The 21,288-nt window shown below is 44.5% G+C and overlaps 2 protein-coding genes across 6 annotated transcripts in view; one reads left to right on the top strand and one right to left on the bottom strand.

Moving 5' to 3' along the window:
* The window catches only part of ZWILCH (zwilch kinetochore protein), a 40,447-nt gene extending 33,453 nt beyond the window's left edge, over window positions 1-6,994 (top strand). For 2 of the 5 annotated variants that reach the window (XM_033439915.2, XM_049705908.1), the window contains 3 exons: window positions 289-410; window positions 3,701-3,818; window positions 4,923-5,475. In XM_033439915.2, coding sequence (XP_033295806.1) covers window positions 289-410; window positions 3,701-3,789 — 211 coding nt within the window. In that variant the 3' untranslated portion in view covers window positions 3,790-3,818; window positions 4,923-5,475. Of the gene's footprint in view, window positions 1-288; window positions 411-3,700; window positions 3,834-4,922 lie in introns of all 5 variants that reach the window. The other 3 variants (XM_033439916.2, XM_049705907.1, XM_033439917.2) reach the window with 3 other exon arrangements.
* On the bottom strand, window positions 5,057-18,861 carry LCTL (lactase like). Its single transcript, XM_049705918.1, has 12 exons — window positions 16,846-18,861; window positions 16,271-16,434; window positions 15,583-15,670; window positions 15,164-15,273; window positions 14,188-14,514; window positions 12,756-12,810; window positions 12,499-12,660; window positions 9,044-9,318; window positions 8,213-8,339; window positions 7,840-8,039; window positions 6,898-6,961; window positions 5,057-5,200 (listed from the first exon to the last, which is right to left on the bottom strand). Exons 1-12 carry the CDS (start codon window positions 16,997-16,999, stop codon window positions 5,085-5,087), a joined length of 1,842 nt encoding a protein of 613 aa, XP_049561875.1. The 5' UTR covers window positions 17,000-18,861; the 3' UTR covers window positions 5,057-5,084.
* Window positions 18,862-21,288: the final 2,427 nt, after the last annotated feature.

Genomic DNA, 21,288 nt, shown 5'->3' with positions numbered 1-21,288 from the left:
TCGTCTCTTCTGTAAATATGCCCAGGAGTGGGATTGCTGGATCATATGGTAGTTCTATTTTTAGTATTTTTTAAGGAACCTCCATATTGTTTTCCATAGTGGCTGCACCAATTTGTTATCATTTACATTCTTGTTTCTCTCCCTCTTTTGACTGTGCTTCTTGAGGGTAGGAATGTGACCTCTCCACCTCTTCTTCCTCAGTGCTTACCACAGAAGGACTTCACTATGTGACTATAGAAAGAAGGAATTGGATTGGTTTTTTTTCTTTGCTTTTTTTTCTTTCCTTAGTGAGAAGCCACAGAAATGGAGAGTGGAAATAAACAGTGGTCAAAAGAAGGTGAAAACAGTTTGGCAACTGAGTGACAGCCCACCTGTAGATCATCTGAATTTTCACAGACCTGGTAGAGATGGTTTGTAGTCTATTCACATAAATTATTCCAAAAGAAAATAAACTAAGTTTACTAGTAGAGATTATTATTAGAGCTCTTGCGCCTAGTTTTAAATAATTTTCCTGAACTCTAGGTATAAACCTATTTATTCTGGGGAAAAAAAAAACATGATAGAGTGCTTTTTCTCATTATCCTAGCTAGAGGAAATTTTATTAAAAGACACCAAGCAATAGGGACATAGGTGTGAAAATAGGTTATAAAATGGAAATGCCAGCTCATACTTCACACTTTTCTGCACCGTTTAAAACAGTGATGATATTTCTGCTCTAGTACCTTCTCTGTGGTAGGAATAAGGGTTGAGATTTCTAGTATTGTATCAAAGATTATGTGTGTCAAAGAATGTCTTTTTGCCCCTGGTATAATTAGCTGGCCCACCAGTTAATCATACCTCCTTCCGTAAGTACCTATAAGACTGTTATCTTTATGCACATGGATTGTGTGGGGCTGTCATCTCTTATTTGTATAAGTCTTAAACGGCTGATTCAAATATTTCAGGGATTATCCAAAATAAAATCTGATAGTTTTAAGACAGAATTCAAGGGTATTTGAAAGCTGGGAATACAGATAGTCCTATTGTAGTGATTGATATTTTGCAAAATTATTTCCAGAAATTGTTTATTCTCCCCCCCGAGTATATTTTGATTCAGACATAATGGGAACTTCTCTATTCATATGGCTGAACTGTAAAAGTCCTAAAGAAATCAAATGTTCCTGAGAACCATCAGTTAAGATCGTGCTATCTTTTCTAAGTGTGATATAAAAGCTGGAGCCTATAAAAGATTGAAAATGAACTGTATAAAAATAAAAAAATTTCTGCGTGGCAAAAAATACCAGAGGCGAAGCAACAAACAAATGATAAACTAGGAAAAGAAATTTGCAGCTCATGTTCAGAAAAGGGGCTACATTCTCTAGTATATAAAGAACTTTCAGATCTGTAAGAAAAGTATTAATAACTCAGTAGAAAAAATGGGCAAGTAATATGAACCGTTTACCAAAAAGGAAATTTAAATGTCATCTTAAAAGCAAAAGGTGATCAACCCCACCTATAATAAGAGGAATGCAAATTTATATTCTGTAGATACCGTCTTTCACCTGTCAGATTAGCAGAGATCAACATGTTTGGTGTCACAGTGCTGGCCGGGATTTGGGGGAACCTCACGCACTGCTGGATGGAGTGTAAAGTTGTATGGCTTTTGTGGAGGGTGATATTCACCAAAATTTTAAAGAATACATTCTTTGGACCACCAGTTCCATTAATAGGAATCTATTCCACATATATAACCAGACATGTGCAAAAAGGCCTGTGGACCAGATCACTAATTGCAGTATTGTTTACAGTAGCAAAACCGTGGGCCTGGGCATAGAAAAACCTCTGAAAGGAGACAACTAAAGCTCAGCCCTGAGGTGTGGAATGATGAGGGCAGGGGTGGGTCTCAGCTTTGATCATTAGAAGCATCTGGGGAGCCTTTAAAGTCCTAATACCCAGACCAAGTGAATCAGAATCGCTGGAGGTAGAGCCTGGACATCAGAATTTTTAAAGTTCTCCAAGTGATTTCATTGTGCAACGAAGGTTGAAGACCACCAGTTTAAACATTTTATTTTATCTATATTTGTTGTTTCAGGTTTTTTTTCTTAAAGACGTGTGTTGTGATTTTAAAAGTTTAAAAGACATGAATAAATGTGATACATTTTTTAAAAATAAAATTCTATTACATTAAGATTAAATAAATTTAATTATAAATAAAAATTATTTTTTAAAAATAATTATATATATAAATAAATATAAATAATAATTATAAATAAATAATAAATATAAATAAATAATAATAAATATATATAAATAAAAATTATTATAAATTTAATTATTTAATGATTAAATAAATTGTATTACATTAAGATTAAACCTGTTAGGAGATTAATACAAGATTAAACACCTTTTCCAATGATGCTGAATAAGTGAAGTATACGGAGCTATCTTCTAGAGACTTTTTTGTTTTTTTAGAGTCTTTTTAATGCAGGTTGCTTCAAAAAAGAATGAAAGTTATTTTGAATGTTAGAGTTAAAACTATTTGCTAATGTATTGGTCCAGTGACTCTTTTTATGAAAATAAGGAATTTTTATGAAATCATATATTTACATGCTTGGAAACACACTCACACTCCATTTTGACTTGAACTTCATAACCTCTTCTACCCATTATGTATTCTTGATGTGTTTGTCTAGAAATTATTCAGTGACCTTTGGCCCAAACCAAGACCCACTGTTAAAGGAGGACTTCATTTGTAAAAGTCATAGATTATTCAAACAAACCCTCAGTTGTAGATATTAAAGTCCAATAATCATTTATTTTTGGCCAAAGATCATAGGCATTTACAAAATTAGACTTTCTATTTCATTGGACTGAGTACTTAGGTCAAATACTAGCTTTTCAAGATACCTAACGGTATGATGCTCTTGAGTAAAACAGTTGACATCAAAAGCAGGAAGACTGAAGAGAGAAAAGTGTACTTTTAGCTGCCCTGGGAAAAGAGAATAATGACTTGGAGTTAATGGGGGAGAAAAACAGTGTCCAGTAGAGTGCTGCTCACCCAGTGGGTGCTCGGCAAATGATTGCTGGTAATGGTGGGAATATGGAAACCAAAATGTTGACCCACAAGGAAGTGGACATGATCTCATCTAAATGTTAATTGTATCATTTGATTTTGAAATACAACAATCTTCAGGAGAAAAAAATGGATGTGTCTAGCCCTAAGACTATAAATCCTAAGTAGAAAATGTTTTCTGAAATATATATTACAATTGGAAGAAGACAGTTATATTTAACTGTAGTGGAGGAGGCATTAAAAAATAAAGCAGTAGCTTACCAAATTAAAAATATATAATTTTTTTGTGGGGGGGGCTCTGCACTGTGCAGCCTGTGGGATTTTAGTTCCCTGGACCAGGGATCCAACCTGGGCCCCCAGCAGTGGAAGTGTGGAGTCCTAACCCCTGGACTGCTGGGGAATTCCCTCCGAATATATAATTTTTAAAAATCTACTTTAGTTTGTTTAGTCATATTTTCAATGCATCAAGAGGGTTGACTATTAAAAGGAATTGTCTTTGCTGATTTTTGTCTAACAAGTTCTTTTAAAGTAGAAGACACATCATTCAGACTACCTCTTGATTGTTGTAAAATTCAGCAGTAACTTAGCAGAAAAACAGTTCAATGAATTGTTGATGAATTCAATTCTGATCTCTCTCTCTGGTTATAGATTTTTCTGAATTAACATTAAACGGTAGCCTGGAAGAAAGGATATCCTTTACTAACATGGTTACCTGCAGCCAGGTGCATTTCAAGTGAAGTGTGCTGATGGGGCCCTCTGTAAGGTGGTATGTTCACTTTTTGTTCTCTGCAAATACTTTATAATGTCTTAAATACCTTACTTTTTTCTTTTTTTCTTTCTACAACATAAATGCTGATTTAATACATTTGGGATATGGATTATTAGTCATCACATAAAAGGCTTACCAGCTGTTACTGAGCAGTGCAAATCTTTAATTTCCTTTCTACCTTCTGTAGTCAACTGACAATTTAATCCTAAAACCGGAGAAATGAAAAAAAATTTTTTGAGTGGTAATGTCTTTGCATTTGAAATCTGTATATATAGTAGAAGGAGAGTTTGGTCTCAAAACCATTGATGGAAGAGAAAAACCCTAAACGGGCAGGCCAATTTGACATTGAAAGCAAAGTTTTGTTAAAAACAGTTGTAACCAGCCCAATTGTAGGACTAAGTCCCAGATGTAAATACCCTTTTTAAAATGTTTAACTTGAGGTAGTATTAACCAAAAGAATTAATGGAATAGCCTTTTCTACGATCTTACTGTTTTTGTGTTTCACAAACAACATTAAGTAGAATCAGATAATGGATAAAATGCCTAACATCATTCTTTCTCTTAAGCCGTGTTTTGTACCCAAATAGATGGATATTAATTTTAGCATTTTAGCATAGTTAAGAATAAAATGGACTTAGAAAAAACAGAATATTTAGTTACAGAGAAGATATATAAATTAAATAATCAATATATAATATTTCTTTGAGGTATTTCATTGAGTAAAGGATATTTAGCATAAGAAAATTTCTTTTAGAAAAATATATATGCTCATTTACTTGGTACCCACCTAATGCTTTTTCATGGTTGCCTGATAGGATTTACAGTCTGAAAGGACTGTTATATCTAAAGGATTGATTTTGTCCGTCATGTGTAGGGCAGTGCTAATGTGGCAATCATTTCTACATTAAAATAATATTTCCAGACAGATTTTAAAATGAGATAAGTTACAAAACAGTTTGTGCACTGTGATCCCTTTTTGCAAAATGAAAATCAATGCATAATATACAGCAAAATATTAACATTGACTTTGAGAGGGGTGAGATTACAGGTGATTTTTATTTCATTTACGCTTATTTTTATTTTCTAATTCTTCAATCCCAGCTCAAGCCAAAAAGAGAGAGAGAGAGGTGGTGGGAAGGTAATTATCACAGAACCTGAAAACAGATGTATGTAAACCTTTGAAGGAGCAAAAGGAGGAAGATCCTGAAGAAGATCCCGAAGGTTCTCTGTGAAAGATGCAGCTACCAAATGGATGACCCTGTCTCAGCTCAGGCTCCTCAGCAGAAGCATCAGGAGAACTGCAGCGATTAGTATACAGAGGGTACAGACTGTAGGTACCATGATCTCCGTCATGATCTGCATGTAACTTAGAAAAGGCTCTGCGGAGGGGGAGAGAGCAACATGGCAGATGAGAATGTGGTCATTTTGGCGAATGCAGCTTCATCCTGAAAGCTTCAGTTGTCTGGATAAACTTGGAAAATGGCATCATCACACTTGCTAATTATTCTCATTTGCTATAAAAGAGAACCTGGTAAATTAAATGTTATAAAAAAATTATGTGAGGGCTTTGTAAGATATTTCAGAAAAAATGGATTAAGAATGCTTAAATTTGGTTCTTCCATAGGTACTGTAATAAAGTCTAAATGTATGTCAATGCTAGTGCTTACTCAGAAGATTAGCAGCCATATTCCTCAGTTTCTATAATTCTCTTTGGGGGGATTTAGGAAAGAAAATTCCTTGGAAAACATTTGCATCCTTTCAAAAATGTTTATTGTATATCTTAAGAGGTATAGGAATTTCTGAATTGAAAAATTTCATGGTCATTCTTAACACAGCTAAACAGTCTTTAAGAGTTAAATGACAAGCATATTTCAAGTGCATTAACGTTGTAGTGGACATTTACGAAATACCTGCTTTTAAGTTTTGTGCCAGGCACCCTTGGTTACCGAGATAAATAAGGCACAGGCCCAATTCTCATGGAGCTCATGGGCTCAACAGTAAATTCTACATCATGTCTTTACATTAAGTTTATTTTAGTTTAATGGAATATACATCTTTAATATTTGCCTGATTATTTAGATGAGGTGGGAGGGGACAGTGGTATATTGGCCTGTAAAAATAGTTGAATTGGTAGGATTTGGTCTAGCATTTTCCACCTCTGATACCACATGGAAGATGAATTCATTAAAACAGGAAGTGTATTTCTCTGGTTGCCCTTATATAGAGAGAAAGACAAAATTCAAAGAAACAAATGATATGCGTTGGCATTTCTTGATGCATGGTTACATCCTGGTTATTCTACATCTCTGATCCTTTTAGATCCTGTTGCATTAGAAATGCCTTCTGTGAGAGCAGGGACCTTGTTGTTTATTGCTATGTCCCCAGGGCTTAAAACACCGTTGAGTCAATAGTGACTGCTTCATAATTACTTGCTGAATGAGTGAATATAATATCTAGAGTGTTTGATTTTTCTTCATTCCATTTGGTATAATGGTTGAATTTCTCCCTCCTTCCAACAAAGCCCACTCTAACACAATAGTAGATTTATAAATTTACAGTATGATTCAGAATCGAACTAGAGTAGATAAATTTATAAATAGTAGATTTATAAATTTACACTATGATTCAGAATCAAACTAGAGTAGATATTTCTTTTTCATGGTAGATTTTTTTTTTTTTTTTTTTTTTTTTTTTTTTTTGGTACATGGGCCTCTCACTGTTGTGGCCTCTCCCGTTGCGGAACACAGGCTCTGGACGCGCAGGCTCAGCAGCCATGGCTCACGGGTGCAGCCACTCCGCGGCATGTGGGATCTTCCTGGACCGGGGCACGAACCCGTGTCCCCTGCATCGGCAGGCGGACTCTCAACCACTGCGCCACCAGGGAAGCCCATGGTTTGATTTTTAAAACATATTTTAAGTGCTGATAGAAATTTGACATTGCTTCAAAGTAAAGGAAAGTCCATTTCTAATCATGTGATTTTGGAAGATTGACTTAAGGTGGGTCCACATTTTGAGATTTTGGTAATACCATTGCATACGTAATTACATGGTTTAATTATCAAAGAATTAAACTCACCTGCAGCAAGCATCTGGTTGTTGATAGAGCAAGTTTCCAAGGCTTTGAGGTACCAACTTTCCACCTAATAAAAACCCACTTGATAAGTTGTCTTAAACTAGTTTTTTGCTGTTTGAAATCATGTTTGGAATAATATGGGGTAAGAAATATATTTTTTTAATCTGCTCGTAGTTTAAATCAGTTAATAGTTATTGAATGCCTATATGCATCATTGTGAGGGAGCCAAAGAACAGTTTTTATTCTTAAGCTTATAATCTAGCTATCTTTTTCTAATAATGCAATTACTGTCTTTTCTAGTAATGCAAAACTAGTGAATACCTGATAGTTATCAGTCACTGCTTCTATTTATAGTCCCACTAGGCTCACTCTAAAGAATGTGGATAAACAAATGAGTTTTTTTTTTAATTAAGACACTCTAAATTACAACTTATATTCCCTGCCATTAGGTGCAGCAGCATACAGAATAGAGAGCTGACAGAAAAATTTGTAGGTTATTGAAAATGGGAGGTTTTAAAGGATTTTTTAAATTATTACTTTTAATCTCATTTTGGAACCAGTGCATTTGTATCGCTGTACAATTTGGTGGGAAAAGAAGTGAAGATTATACGGTCATTATATATTCAATTTACTTAACTTTTCATGTATGTTGAAGAATAGGTAGTATTTGTTTGCATTAAGATACAACATTTAGGATAACATTTAAATCACAGTTTCTGTTGACTGTCATAACCTAAAGTAAACAGGACTCCTGCATAACCCTAGTCTGCCCTTAATGCTCTGTGTGCTAGGATTGCATTTTACAGTGTCCTTACCCCATTCTAAGCAAACAAGCAGAGAGGTGGTGAAAGGGAAAGAAACAATGGGCCCACTTGCCAAACTCTACACCCCAGCTACCTAGCTCTTCTAAAATCCAGAATGAGTAACACTGATAATTATTCCTACCTCTTGAGGATTGGGAAACCCATTGGCAGTGATAATCTTCTTGTAATATTCAACTGAAGCCTTTGGATAGCGCGGCCTATTTTTCTTGTTGAAATCGACATAGTAGAATCCATATCTATCTGAGTATCCTCTCTCCCATTCAAACTTATCCAACAGAGACCAGGAAGTATACCCTTTTATATTAGCACCATCTTTGATAGCTGCAAAGACATTCCATTTTTAATATATTTCATTTTCTTGGAAAAATAGTATTGCGAAGATAATCTTAAATGTTTTCATCTATGAGATTTAGAAACACGTTTTAGTCAATCGTGTATTACCAGATTTTGCCCAAGTTAAATAGAAAGATATGTGAAGACCGTTTGTATCTCACCTTTTAGCATTTCATTTGTGTATCCTTTAAGGTATTGAATTCTCCACTCATCACATAATTGGGTACAGTGTAGTTTTTGAGATGCTCCATTTTCTGTCACATATATGGGTGGATTGCCGTATTGAGTCTGAAACGAATCATGGGAACACATATTGAAAGCTGCCATATTCTAATTGGGTGTGTTTAGCGTTTAGTAGATGCCACTTAACATGTTTATTTAGAGATGAGTGTAGGCAGGAGGCAAGTTCATATAGAAGAATATATTTCTTGACAAAGCATCATTTTAGAGAAAATATGCTTCAGGTCTTGTTCTTTCCCACATATTCCAGTACAGGTGAGAAGAGCAGCAAAATAACTAAATATGAGATAAGAATTTTAAAGTTTTATATATAAATATGTATATTATATATATACATATATAGTCATATGAAATATGTGCATATTATATTACATGAATATAATTTATATAATGTATAACAACAATGTATATGATCTATATATATGATTATTCATAGTAGGCATTCATCATTTTTTTTTTTTTTGGCCATGCTGTGCGGCATGCAGGATCTTACTTCCCTAACCAGGGATCAAACCCGTGCCCCTTGCGATGGAAGCACCGAGTCTTAACCACTGGACCACTAGAGAAGTCCACATTAGTCTTTCTTGTTGTTTTCTTTCTTTTTTAGTCTTTCTTTAAGGCCTATATCGAGTAGCTTCTGAAGTATAAGTAACTGGGTTTTTTAATTAACTTTAAAATGTAGGCACCTGAGCTTATACTATAAGAACATGAATTCAGGTAAAAAATGTCCTTTAGCTTAATGTAATAATCACCTGAGCAAAGTTGAGAAGCCTCCTAAATCCCCATGGCACGGAATGTAGCCATTTAGACCCCAGATCAGGCCAGTTTGGGTCAACCAGTTCAACTAGGTCACGATCGTTCTGGTAGCTGGGCCCCTGGCGAGAGGGGTAGTTCCTTTCTGTGATGTACCGAGTCGTAAAATGACCTAATCCCAAGAAATCAGATGTGCCTTTAATGTAGCTCTTTTCCTGGAGTGAGAACACCGGTAACCTCGACATATCCAGGCCTTGCTCTGCACTCTTTCTTCCTAATGAGAGAAGAAAATAGAATTTAACCAAGTTTTATTTTCTCACAATCATTCTCTTGTCATGTACCATGATGATACTGGCATGTTGACATGAAAGCTGTTATCCAGATCCTGGGCTTTGGAATTCATCTGTGTGGAAATTAAGACCTTAGCCTTTCAAACTGGAATTTTGACATTTGAATGCTAGCCAAAAATTTTTAAGTTTATGTTGCTTTACTCAGTAACGTGTGTGGACAATTGTGTAGCTATCTGGAAAAAAGAACTAGGTTATTCCTTACATCAAAAATTGGTAATTTTGCTTGCCTCTGGGAAGGGAACTGGAGGAGGCCAGTGGTAGCGTGCGGAGAGACACGGTCACGTTCAGGCCTTGTAGTGTAAGCTAACATCACCTCTGTGTTGGGCAATGTCCTATCTTTCAAAATTGTAAAAGTGTGTGTCCTTTCACCGACCAATTCTAAATCTGCTTATCCTACACCTTACTCATGTAAAAGGATGTATGTACAAGGATCTTCATTACAGATTGAGTAGCAAAAGATTAGAAGCACCCTGAAGGTCTGTCAGGAGAGACTGGTTAAAAACATGATGGGATATCCATCAGTACCACATTATGCAGCCATGAGAATGAATAAGGCAGTGCTTCATACACGACAAGGACGAGCGCCAAGACGGATGCTCAAGTGAAACAAAGATGCAGAGTGTTGCATACATACAGTACATGCAAGTATATACACATACCGAGCAGCAGTGTTCTTGTGCACATGTGCACAATGCATCTCTGGAAGTGTACTTCCTTCTGGGGAGGATAGGAGCAGTGGGTGGGGGAGGGAAGGAAGCTTAACTTTTTTCACTTTTTTGTACTTCAAAACATGTGAAACATGTCCTTGTATAATCTATGCAAAAAAAGTTTTAAATCAATGTATAAAGAGAAGTAACATTTTTATGAGTTGATCTAAAATGTAGCCATAAAAATGTTTCCAAAGAGACTGCTGGCTTAGATTAAATGAGTGAAAAGATTGCATTATTAAATTCCTTTAAATTATTAGCATGTTATTACTTTCAGTTACATGTAGTAACTTGAGAAAAACCACAGGAATTGTCACTGTAGTGTCTACTACAATAGCCACTCAGCATATGTGGCTACTGGAATATGGCTAATGTGACTGCAGCTTCAACTCAGGCACACTGAAGGATTGAATTTTTAATTTTGTTTAATTTGAATTTGAATAGACAAAAATGGCTACAGACTGTCATATTGAACAGCACAGATAGGGGACATGGAGAACATTTCCATGATCACCAAAAGTTCTATTGGACAGCACTCGTCTAGAATTACCTTTCTTCATATATTTATTGTGAATGAAGGGCTGCTTCTGAGATGCCTGGAAGTAATTTGTGAATGAGATTTCAGGCAGAATGCTTTCACTACTAAAGAAAATACTAATTGTCTTATTTGTCAGTTATACTTAATAATGCTGAAACAAAAGAAAAAGAAAAGAAAAAGAAAAAACTACTTAAAGGATCCTTCTTTCCACATTGTATAAGGGAAAAATTGAGCCCTGTTCCCACTTGAATTATCATAGAGTTGGAGTTGGTGGGGTCTGGGATTATTGGCTTTAAGCCCAAGAATTGTTCTATGATAGGTAATCAATTTGGCTTTTTAGTACAATCTTGTAGCGCCTGCAGTGGCCTCTGAGGGTCCCAAGAGAGCAAACAGCATGTGAATGATGGGGTGTGTCTGCAGGAATGTTCCATATGGGCATTGTCCCATTGTGAGGGCTTTTTCCTTACGCATCTTGAGGAAATCATTCTCAAGATTTTGAGTGTATGTGTACGGAACATGTCACAGAACTGGTTATTGTCAAAAGATTTTTAGAGATTATTTTGTCTAATCCCTTCATTTTTAGGTGATAAGACTGAGACAGGACGAGGTGAAGCACCTTGCTCAGAATCACTCACTGGTTAGTGGCAGAGTTGGAATTAGAACTTGCTGCCTCCTATTCCAGACAAGTCTTGATAAATGGTGCTTTAGAAAGGGAAATTTTTGAAATGTTGAAACGTTCTTAGTCAAACATTTAAAATAGCCTTGATGTATGAGATATAGCCTATTTCACTGTCATCCTTGTCTTTTTTAGGGAGGTGTGGGCTGATACCTCTGAATCACAGTTATATGTTTAGATTCCTAGAGCCAGACACTGCTGGTTGCCTACCCAATAGACCCATGCCTGTCTTCTTCCATGCCCTCTTTTCTCATCCCCTTCCAAAGGGCCACATCCTTTCTGGGAGTCTTGACCCCTCCCCAGGCTCTGAGGCTCTCTAGCCCTGGTGGTCTAGGGCACCTTGGGGCATTTGACAATTCTGTCCGTTGAGGCACAGCGGGAAGTCAGCTGGGAGTAGATGCTGTTTCCTGGGAAGATTTTCCTTGTTCTTAAAAACAGATATGATAGTACTATTCCCTTTTTTTCTGCCTCAGGGTGTTGATGTGTAAAGGTGATGTCTGGAGCTGCTACAGCCATCTTGTGGCCTTGGGGAGTGGCTGATGAGCTAGCTAAAAGTGCCAGAGTGGAAAGATGGACTGAGTCTGGGTTCTCAAAGACAACCCTGAGGGCTGGATTGATTAGCTGGGGATTATCCTTTTCTGGATTTCAGGTGAGATGATAAATCTCCTACTTTTCAAGCCATTTTATTTGGAGTTTTCTGTTGTGTGGCAGTTAAAAGCATCGAAATTAATACAGCCTTGTGAGCTCTGTCTTTATTCTCTGACACTGTGGAAACTAGAGCTTGGAAAGTATTTCTCAAGTGGCAGAAAGAACCAGCAATAGGACTGACTCCACCCATGACTGTGTCTTTGACTTCTCACTCCTACTTCACTACAGTTGGATGGAGTGGAGTGGGGAGGAGACAGGAGAACAGAACACAAAAGAGAGCAGCCTAGAGAATTGCTAAGTTTTTTCCCCTGGATTCTGAAATTCTCAATTTCCGGGTCTAGGAATTTGTTTGGATGTCCCCCACCCTCCCAGTTTGAATAACCAGTTCTAAATTCTTTGGGAGCTGGCTTATCCCTCGAGTGCCTCACCCAAACCAACCCAGTGTGTTCTTCTATCCCCCTGCCTTTTGGTCATTTCACTTGAGCTCAGTATTGTTGCTGTGGGCCTGGAGTCTTAAAAACGTGACGTGGCTCACCGATATGGTCCTTCATGACTTGTGGGTAGTCACCGGCGTAAATGGGGTTGGCAAACCAGCCCAGGCAGAACTGTAGGTATCTCTCGGCAGCCTCTATGTCCTTGGGGTTACTAATGTCCACAGGTTCCCCCCAGTCGCAGTTTAATGAAATCCCCACCAGACCTTATAAGAAGAGAGAGAAAAGGGGGTGGCATGCAGAGTGACATTGCGCCTCTGGTCACCCGTCTGTTCTCAGTGCACATGGTGGCGGGGCTCACCTTGCTGCTTGCTGCGCCACGTGTTGTTGTAGGAGTGCCAGGCTTGGGCATGGGCCTGGAAGAGAAAGGAGCCCATCGGAGATGCCTGCCTCATTCATTTCTCTCCTCCCTTTCAACCCAGGGTGGCCTTTCTCTCCTTCCTAACTCTAGAGATCATTTTAAGTCCTATGCTTTTCATGAGTCCAGCCTTGATTAGCCTAATCCATAGTCTCCCTTCCTCTGACCTCCATTTTCTATGTGCTGTGGGGGAAACTTGCTCTAAATCTGGCATAAACACATAAGCCACCACTCTGTGTTATTTATTGTTTCTAAGATTTTTGCTAACGTGTCTTGTTTCGTTCCTGGTTGTCCTCTGTAGTAACTAGGTAGTGCTTTCAGCATAGGTGCTCAGGAAGTTAGGAAAATATAATACCAAGCATCTGGAACAGTCTTGAGAAACAGAATCCAAAATGTGCCAACCTGCCTTCTCTCCATGTTCTCTCCCAGGGACCCACTGATATATTCAGAGCCCTGCCCTTTAAATAGTCACAGTTTAAGAAACCCTAAGCCAAATAGGGAAAGATGAGAAAGTTCTCTTGCTGACATGAATTTGAGGGTCTGGTATGTCCCCAGTGATCCCCTGCCTGCCCGCCTGATCTGATTGTCCACCTTCTGTTGAGAGTCCATTGGGGCCATCATGCCTCACACCCCTGTTCCCCAGTCATCATCACCTGGACCCTCATATATGTCCTGGAATGTGACCAACCCCTCCGCTGCTTCTCAAGCCTTTCCAATAGCCTTGTAATTCACCCGTCGTTATCTCCTCTCAATGTCCCCCTCAATTTCTGCCCTAACTGAGCCTGACTGCCCCTAAAGACCGCAGCCACGGCAACTCTTTCCCGCAGACGCCATTTTTTCCCCTCACACCCCACACACCTTAGGAGAGTGCCTGTCTTGCTCTTTGTTGCTGCTTCCAAACGACTTCTCTTTCCTCCTTCAAAAACTCCAGGTCCTTTGAAGTCCATGCTATCAGACAGCACTCTTAACCCCTTCCTGCTGCTGTCATTCACCAACCTCCAGTTACTTCTGCTCGGTCACTGAAGATGTTAGCCCCTAGCTCACTGTCATCCCCCCACTTCCTCCTGTCACCGTTCCTCACAAAAGAGTTTAGACCTGTAGGTGACAAGTTTTCACATGCATGTGCTCCAGCCCCTTGGCTAGATCGCAAGCCCTATAGGGAGCAATCACGCTGTCATCTGGGCTGCAGTGTCCAGCAGAGTCCTGGATGGCAGGACACTACCTCATAGATCCTCATGGAAGGGAAGGGGACCATGTTAAGGTGAGGTGGCAGACGACTGGGCTCAGACTTGGGCCCTGGGGTGGGCTCAGCTGTCACTGGGACTCACCCTTCCACCTTGAACCCAGCCTTCACTCCCGGAAGGACCCACTTCACCTTAATGACGTGATGTGCCGCCTTGTATAGGCCCGTGCCATGGAGCTTCAGTCCAGGTGCGTGGTGGCCCATCTCGTAGCCTTTTTCTGCCATTGTCTGCAGGGATGGCAAGTGGGGACCACAGGACCCGTGAGAAATGACAGGGTACACTCCTGCCTGGAAAGTGGGTTTTCCCACCTGGAGGGGGGCCTTGCTTACCCGAGGGTCACTGAAAGTGACCCAGTGCTTCACCCGGTCCCCAAAGGCCTCGAAGCATAGGCTGGCGTAATCACTGAAGTAGTTGGCCGTGCTCACGTTCTGCCACCCGCCATAGTTGACCTGGAGCAGCTGCAAACAGAGGGGTGGAGAGAGAAGCAGGTGCCCCACCCTCTAAAGCATGGATAGTACTCCATCTTCTCCCCATCACCTCCCTGAAGCCAATGTCTTGTCCTCTGACCTCCCACCACCCTGTGTCACAGAGAGGTACATAAGCGGCTCCTCTGCCAGCTGGGCCGTGATACCACAGAGCCTTGTTGAACGAATGAAAAAAACTGCTTGAATAGTGATGTCTAACTGAGGTTCTTAAGCATGTTGAGGTTTTATGGAAATCGCTTGGGAGGGGGCGCTCGTATATGAGCACATACAGTTCTAACAACCTGGGGGAGAAAAGGCTAAACAAACTTGCTCATTATTCCATCAACTCTTACTCAAAAGATGCTTCTTTCTTTATAGTCTGAGTTGTCGTTTCCAGGCCAAATGTTTTGGAAAACATCAAAATCTGCGCTTACCACTTATTACAAACATCAGTTAAACCAGTGGGACCTCCGCGCCGTAGGTAAGTTGGGAGATTTCTTCTTCACTCCCTGCCATCTTCCTGTCCCGAGCCAGAGCCCAGACCCCAGCCTTTGCCTCCACCTTGGCAACCCCAAGTGCCCAGATCAGGCTCCCTCCTGCTGAGCTGAGCTCCCCTTGGGCCTCTGAGCCTGCGCAGCCTCACCTGTGGGAGATCCCAGTGGTGCAGGGTCACGATGGGGGTGATGTTGCTGTTCAGAAGGGCGTCAATGAAGTCACTGTAGAATTGGATTCCCTTCTTGTTCACCCCGTCAGCTGAAGGCGAAATAAAAGGGGGGACTTGATGAGAAAGGACCTTGGCCTTGACCTTCTGAAGTGCACTATTCCTGGGCCCTGGAGCTTTCTGTAGGCCTGAAGGCGCCCTCAGCCTACCAGCACTCGGGTCTCAGATGGTGGAATAGCTACTGCTGGGAGCCCAGCTACCTGCAGAACCCGTGAGAGCTGCTGCTGGGGAGACTCTGCTCATGGGCTGTTCTCGCCGCCCAGGACTCTCTGGTGTCCCCACAAAGCCAGCACGGCCAAAAGGGGCCACTCCTGGGCTGGGGCAGTGTGGCCTTAGCTCACCTCGCACACCCGTGGGCAGGAGCCGGGGCCAGGACAGGGAGAACCGGTAGTGGCTGACGTGCAGCTCCCTCAGCAGAGCGACGTCCTCCTGTGCAGACAGAGGTGGGTGCAGGGCAGGGTCAGCCACACCCCACTAAGGCCCCTCCTGTAGGTACTCTTCATCTATGCAACAGGCGTGACGCCACCTGCCCCTGCTTACTCCTGGGGCTACGCCAGGAGTCAAGTAAAATGCAGGATATGAGGATGCTTTGAGAAATCCATGAGGGTGATGGATCCCCAATCCAGAGAGGAAAGTGGGTGCTGAGCAAAGGGATAGAGGATGAGCTGGTCCCGCTCTTCCCACAGGGGGCCCATTCCCATGCAGGGACCAGGGGTTCAGGCTACTGTGGCCTGTAGGCCCTGGGGTCATGGCCTCAGCCCTTCAGCTGCCCATCGCTTAGACTAAGGCACTGGCTCAGGTGGGGCCCAACTTTCCTTTCCTCCTTCATCCACCTTCCCACATCCTGGCACTCCCTCCCCAAGCCCCAGTCACCACCGACGCCTCCCCACTCAGCTGCACTGGGATTGGGGATGTTTAGCAGAGCACTTGGTTGACATTGTCACTCGGGTTCCCCCAATATGTCTGTCACCTCCCAACTCTCCCTAGGTGATGCTCAATCATACACACACATGCACACCCATCACTCACCTGGACCTTGTAGTAGCCGTTACAGGCCACGTCTGCAGTCTCCTCCCCAAGCACATTCCCTTTCCTACTGTGCGTGAAGGTGTCCCAGATGCTGGGCCCTTTCCCGTCCTGGTCCCAGGCACCCTCAGTCTGGAAGGCGGAACTGCCCACGCCCCAGGTGAAGCCTGCAAGTGGAGACCCCAAGCTGGGCTCTGAGTCCCCTCCCACTCCCCACCCAGTACTGGGACCCTGGGCTGTGCCTCCCAGGCCACAAGGCAAGCCCCCTCCCCAACAGCCTGCCCTGTTTCCCTAGGAGTGGGAGCATGTGTGGTAGGGCGGGGGGAGGGGGGGAGACACAATACGTTAAAAGCATTTATCTGCACCATTTTAGCTCTGATTTGCATTTACTCTCTATACAGTAACTTTAAAAAAATTCTGTTAGAAACTTCTTTTATTTCGGAACAACTACATGGAGTTATTTTCCCCATCCTACCTGTAAGGAAGCTGAAACACCAAACTCCTTGACGAGTCAGCCAAGGTAGGCAATCTGACAGACAAATGGACAGACGGACAGACCAACGGAGGAGTGGACATACCAAGTGGGAAGGTTCCATAGTAGAAGGAGGCCTCTTCTAGGGATTCCTTCCTGGTGGCCCCCAGCCTGGACACCAGCAGTAGCACCCACCAAAGAGTGACAGCCCTCACTGGCTTCATGGCTCCCGGCTCTCCCCCATAGCTGAAAAAGCACATCTGACAGGTGTAGGCCCATGCAGCCAGGGCTTGGGGGGGAAGATCCTGGCTTTGGGGAAAAAGGAGGGGAGGAGGTGGGACGGGGTGGAGGCGCTTTATCTAGAGAAGCGTTGGTTCTTCTGGGGTCAGCTAGTCCCTGGCTTTGCTGGGACCCACCAGCACAGGCTGAGGCTGTTCTCCAGATAGGATTCCCAAGTTAAACACTAAGGAGGACAAAGACCGGGCATGGGGAACTCTGGGTCTGATAGGCAACGCTTCAAACCACCCCTGTCCCTATCTTATGGGGGAGACCCAGCCTATACCCTGTGATGGCCTCAGTCTGATGGGGAAACCACTCTGCCTTAGGGACGCTCCAGTCTGATGGGGCTGGCAGGACAACCCACAGAGCCCCTGCAGCACCCCACCTACACACTGTGGCCTATGGAAAGAGACAGACCCCTCCCCAAGCCGGGGGTCATAAGCAGGGTCACCATCCCAGGGTCTTCTGTCCTAAGGGTCAGGGCAATTCCCTTTCCCTGGGCTCCCCTCTCTGATGCCAGCCTAGCCAGCTTACCCAGGATTGTCCTCGGTCCCAGACACCCCCAGAGTAGCAGCTGGTGGCCAGAGCACTGTCAGACTGACCACCTCAGGGCCTGTGCGCCCCCCCCAAGAGCAGAGCCTCAGCCCAGCGAAGGCTCTGGTTGGGGGCGTGACCAGTGGCCTAACCCCCCTACAAAGAGCTTCAATAGCCCCAATTCAGTGGGGAGGGCAGGAATGCTGAGCTGGCCAGCGGGGCCTGAGTCAGCAGCCAGGAAGCTTGGCCCTGGGCCCGGGGCATCCAGTCAGCCCCCTCCCAGGGTAGAGGAGCAGTGACCCAGTCCCCTGGTCCCTTCTGGGCCCAGTGTGCTGCCTTCAGCCCATCTCAGCTATGAAACTCCAGGTGGTGGCTGGGCGGGGAGTAGTGTGTGTGGGCATCTGTCTCTGTGTCCACCCCTTCCTGCTGCCAGAGAAAGTTCACTGTAGAAGGTAAATTTGGTTCTCCCACATCACCCTCCTCTCTTTGGATCCCTCATTCATTCCTTTACTGACTCACTCATTGAATCACGACTGTCTGGGGAATTCCCTGGCGGTCCAGTGGTTAGGACTCGGCGCTTTCACTGCTGTGGGCCTGGGTCGATAGAGCCCTGGTCCGGGAGCTAATATCCCACAAGCCTCCCCGTATGGCCGAAAAAAAAAAGAAGATATATTAAAAAAATAAAAAAAGCACAAGTGGCAGCTAGATCACACCCTCCCTGGAAGCTCAGCACCTCCTGCTCTCCACCCAGGCTGCCAAGGAGGCCCCCACTGTGCTTCCTTCACTACGGTGCCCTCACCTCTCCATAGCCCTCCCCTCCCTCCCCCCACTTGCGGCTCCCTGCATCTCACTCAGCCTTCAGCCTCCCTACCTTCAGCTAAGCCCCACCATAGATCCTTAACGGGACAGGTCTTATGACCCCTTTGTGGTGGATTCATTTCTTTCTGCCAGAGTGAGGTGGGACCTGGTCTGAGTCCTCCAGGGGCTGGGGATCTTGCGGGACAGGGAGGCCAGAGGGAGTGTGAAAGCAAAGGTGGTTTTAAGCGCTGTGCAAAAATCAAATCAAATCAATCGATCAGTAAACAGAAACACTGTGCCAGGGATCAGGGCTCTAATGGAAGGATGGACAGAACACTGTAGAGGCGCAGGGAGGGAGGGGACACTGGACAAGATACTTGAAGGATGTGGAAGCACTCGCCAGATGGCGCGGAGCACGTAGGGCGTGGGAACTGACAGAGGGGACGGCATGAGCAAAGGCTCTGAGGTGTGTTTGGGGACCTGGCAGCTTGGTATCTTCTCTCCTCTTGCATCTGTCCTACAGTGACCAGGCAGGGCTGTGTCCTCAGGTGAGCAGACCACTGGACGTCACCCTCGCGGCCTGTGGGTGGACTGCCGTGAGAGTCCAAGGCCAGTGGTGCGCTATCTGCACCGGCGCTGCTACCTGCCCCGCCAGGCCTGTGGGCCCTGGGGACTCTGCTCTCCAGGCTGAGGTTGGCAGGAAACATAAAACTTTAAGACCTGATGTCATCTCTGAAAAATGCCCCCTTCTCTCAGAGCCAGGGGCCTAGTGTTTGTGATGAGGGAGGGGCTAGTCAGCCTGGCCTGGCCAGGTGCTGCTTGGGGTCTGACTGTCTCCACCGTCTGATCCCCGTTCTCCTCCACAGGCTCCAAGCTGGAAGGATGTGGGCCTCACAGCTGGGTGACCACCACCACCCCCCCTCGCTCCTCCCAACCCCATCCCACTCCAGGGCTGCTTGGGCCCTGCCGGAGGCTTGGAGCAACCAGGGTAGAACCCTTCCCTTGGGTGGGTGGGGTGTTCTAAAGTCCCTGGAGGCCAGGCCTGGCTGAAGAGCAGGCGTGTTGGGGGATGGGTGGGCCTCTTTGTCTTCCCCCTCTTCTCTCCCTGCAAGGGGCTGCAGAGTGGGGGTCCCTCTGCCAGCAGCCTCTGTAGGGCCCAGGCCAGAGTCTAAGCTCTATGACTTTTAGGAAGGGACTTGGTAAAAGCAAAATGTCTGGTCTTCCGTCCTGGGAGCACTGATGGGTCCAAGGCACAGGGGCGCAGTGGGTGTGGGCATGGGAGAGGCTCAGCTCAGCCCGCTCTGTACCTCTGGATCCTTCCGAGGGAATCGAGGGGCTGGCGTGGGAAGGACACTGGGGATCCATGTCGCCAGGAACTGGCCGTGGGCTCCAGTGACAGGCACTTCCTCTCTCCCTATCTAGAATGAGAGCTACTATCCCTGCTGGCACTGCAGGGCCCAGCCATTCTATTCCCTGGTCCTAGGAGCTAACCTTTCTCTCTCTGGAGAGGAAGGGGCCTCTAGGCCCCATCCAACCCTCACTTCTTCCCACCAGCTCTGCAGCCCAACTCAGCCCTGCCCAGCCGGGAGCTAAGTGGACAAGTCCCAGGAGACAAAGTTTAGTGCCGTGTGACATTGGGCCAGCCACTGCCCCTCTCTGGGCCTTCATTTCCTCCTCTAAGGAGGCTGGCTACCAGCTGTCTGGAGTCTTCCTCAGCTCTGGGTTCATTAAAGAGGTGACAGGCTGTTGTCAGGTTGTCTTGTCTCTGCAGGAGCTGGGCTGGGATGGAGGCAGGGGATTTGCAGGGATCAGACTGGGGCTGGTTGAGCCCATCCGGGTGTCGGTTGGTGTTTTGTGTGTGTGTGTGTGTGTGTGTCTCCTTTCTCTTGGGGAAGGAAGCCCATCCTGGGGTGCAGAGCTGTCCTGGGAAGCAGGAGTACAGGGCCAGGCGTGGGGTGCTTGGTTTATAAGGAGCACTATGGGCCTGAGTCAGACTTTCTCCTGAGTTTTCTTCTGAGGATGGAGCAGACAAGTCCTCTGTGACAAACCACTGGGAGAAGAGTGGGGGAAAGGTGGGAGGGATGAGGAGAGTGGCCTGTGGAGCGGAAGAGGGCGGTGGTTAGGATCAGAGTCTCTGGAGTCAAGTACATCTTTGAATCCCACCTCAGCATCTGCCAGCTGAGTGTTCCATACAAGTTACTGAATTTCTCTGAGCCATTTTTCATATATAAAAGGGGATGACAGGGACCTCCCTGGTGGCACAGTGGTTAAGAATCCACCTGCCAACGCAGGGGACACGAGTTTGATCCCTGGTCCAGGAAGATCCCACGTGCCGCGGAGCAACTAAGCCCGTGCGCCACAACTACTGAGCCTGCGCTCTAGAGCCTGTGAGCTACAACTACTGAGCCTGCGTGCTACAACCACTGAAGCCCGCGCGCCTAGAGCCCGTGCTCTGCAACAAGAGAAGCCACCACAGTGAGAAACCCGCGCACCGCAATGAAGAGTAGCCCCCGCTCGCCGCATTTAAGCATTAAATGACGTGATAGATGTAAATGCTTCTTGCAGGGCCTGGCAGAGAGAAAAGCCCCAAAACTATCTCTGTGAGAGTTCCCTGGTGGTCTAGTGGTTAGGATTTGGCGCTTTCACTGCCGTGGCCCAGGTTCAATCCCTGGTCCCGGGACTGAGATCCTGCAAGCCACGTGGTGAGGCCAAAAAACAAAAACAAAAAACTATCTCCATCATCAATGCCATCATATTGTGAAGGCTGAAATCCAGCTCTGCCACTCACAAGGGCTCTCTGGGCGAGGCACAGAGCCTCAGAGGGTAGACGCTCCCTGATGTTCTGACAAGGGGTTTCCATGATCGGAGAGCTTTGTCTGGGAGATGCCAAAATCCCTCTGTGCTGTGGGCTCTGCAGGAGCCAGGCCTCTCTGTCCGT

This window comes from Orcinus orca, chromosome 2, assembly GCF_937001465.1.
Source record: "Orcinus orca chromosome 2, mOrcOrc1.1, whole genome shotgun sequence".
Lineage (NCBI taxonomy): Eukaryota > Metazoa > Chordata > Mammalia > Artiodactyla > Delphinidae > Orcinus > Orcinus orca.
This window is presented reverse-complemented; position numbering and strand designations above follow the sequence as displayed.

Excerpts from the sequence above, each read along its gene's own strand:
- LCTL (XM_049705918.1), bottom strand. The coding sequence starts at position 16,999 with ATGTGCTTTTTCAGCTATGGGGGAGAGCCGGGAGCCATGAAGCCAGTG. Across the intron at positions 12,661-12,755 it reads GTGGCGCAGCAAGCAGCAAG|GTCTGGTGGGGATTTCATTA; the intron begins GTGAGCCCCGCC and ends TCTTCTTATAAG. Across the intron at positions 6,962-7,839 it reads GGTTTCCCAATCCTCAAGAG|GTGGAAAGTTGGTACCTCAA; the intron begins GTAGGAATAATT and ends GGTTTTTATTAG.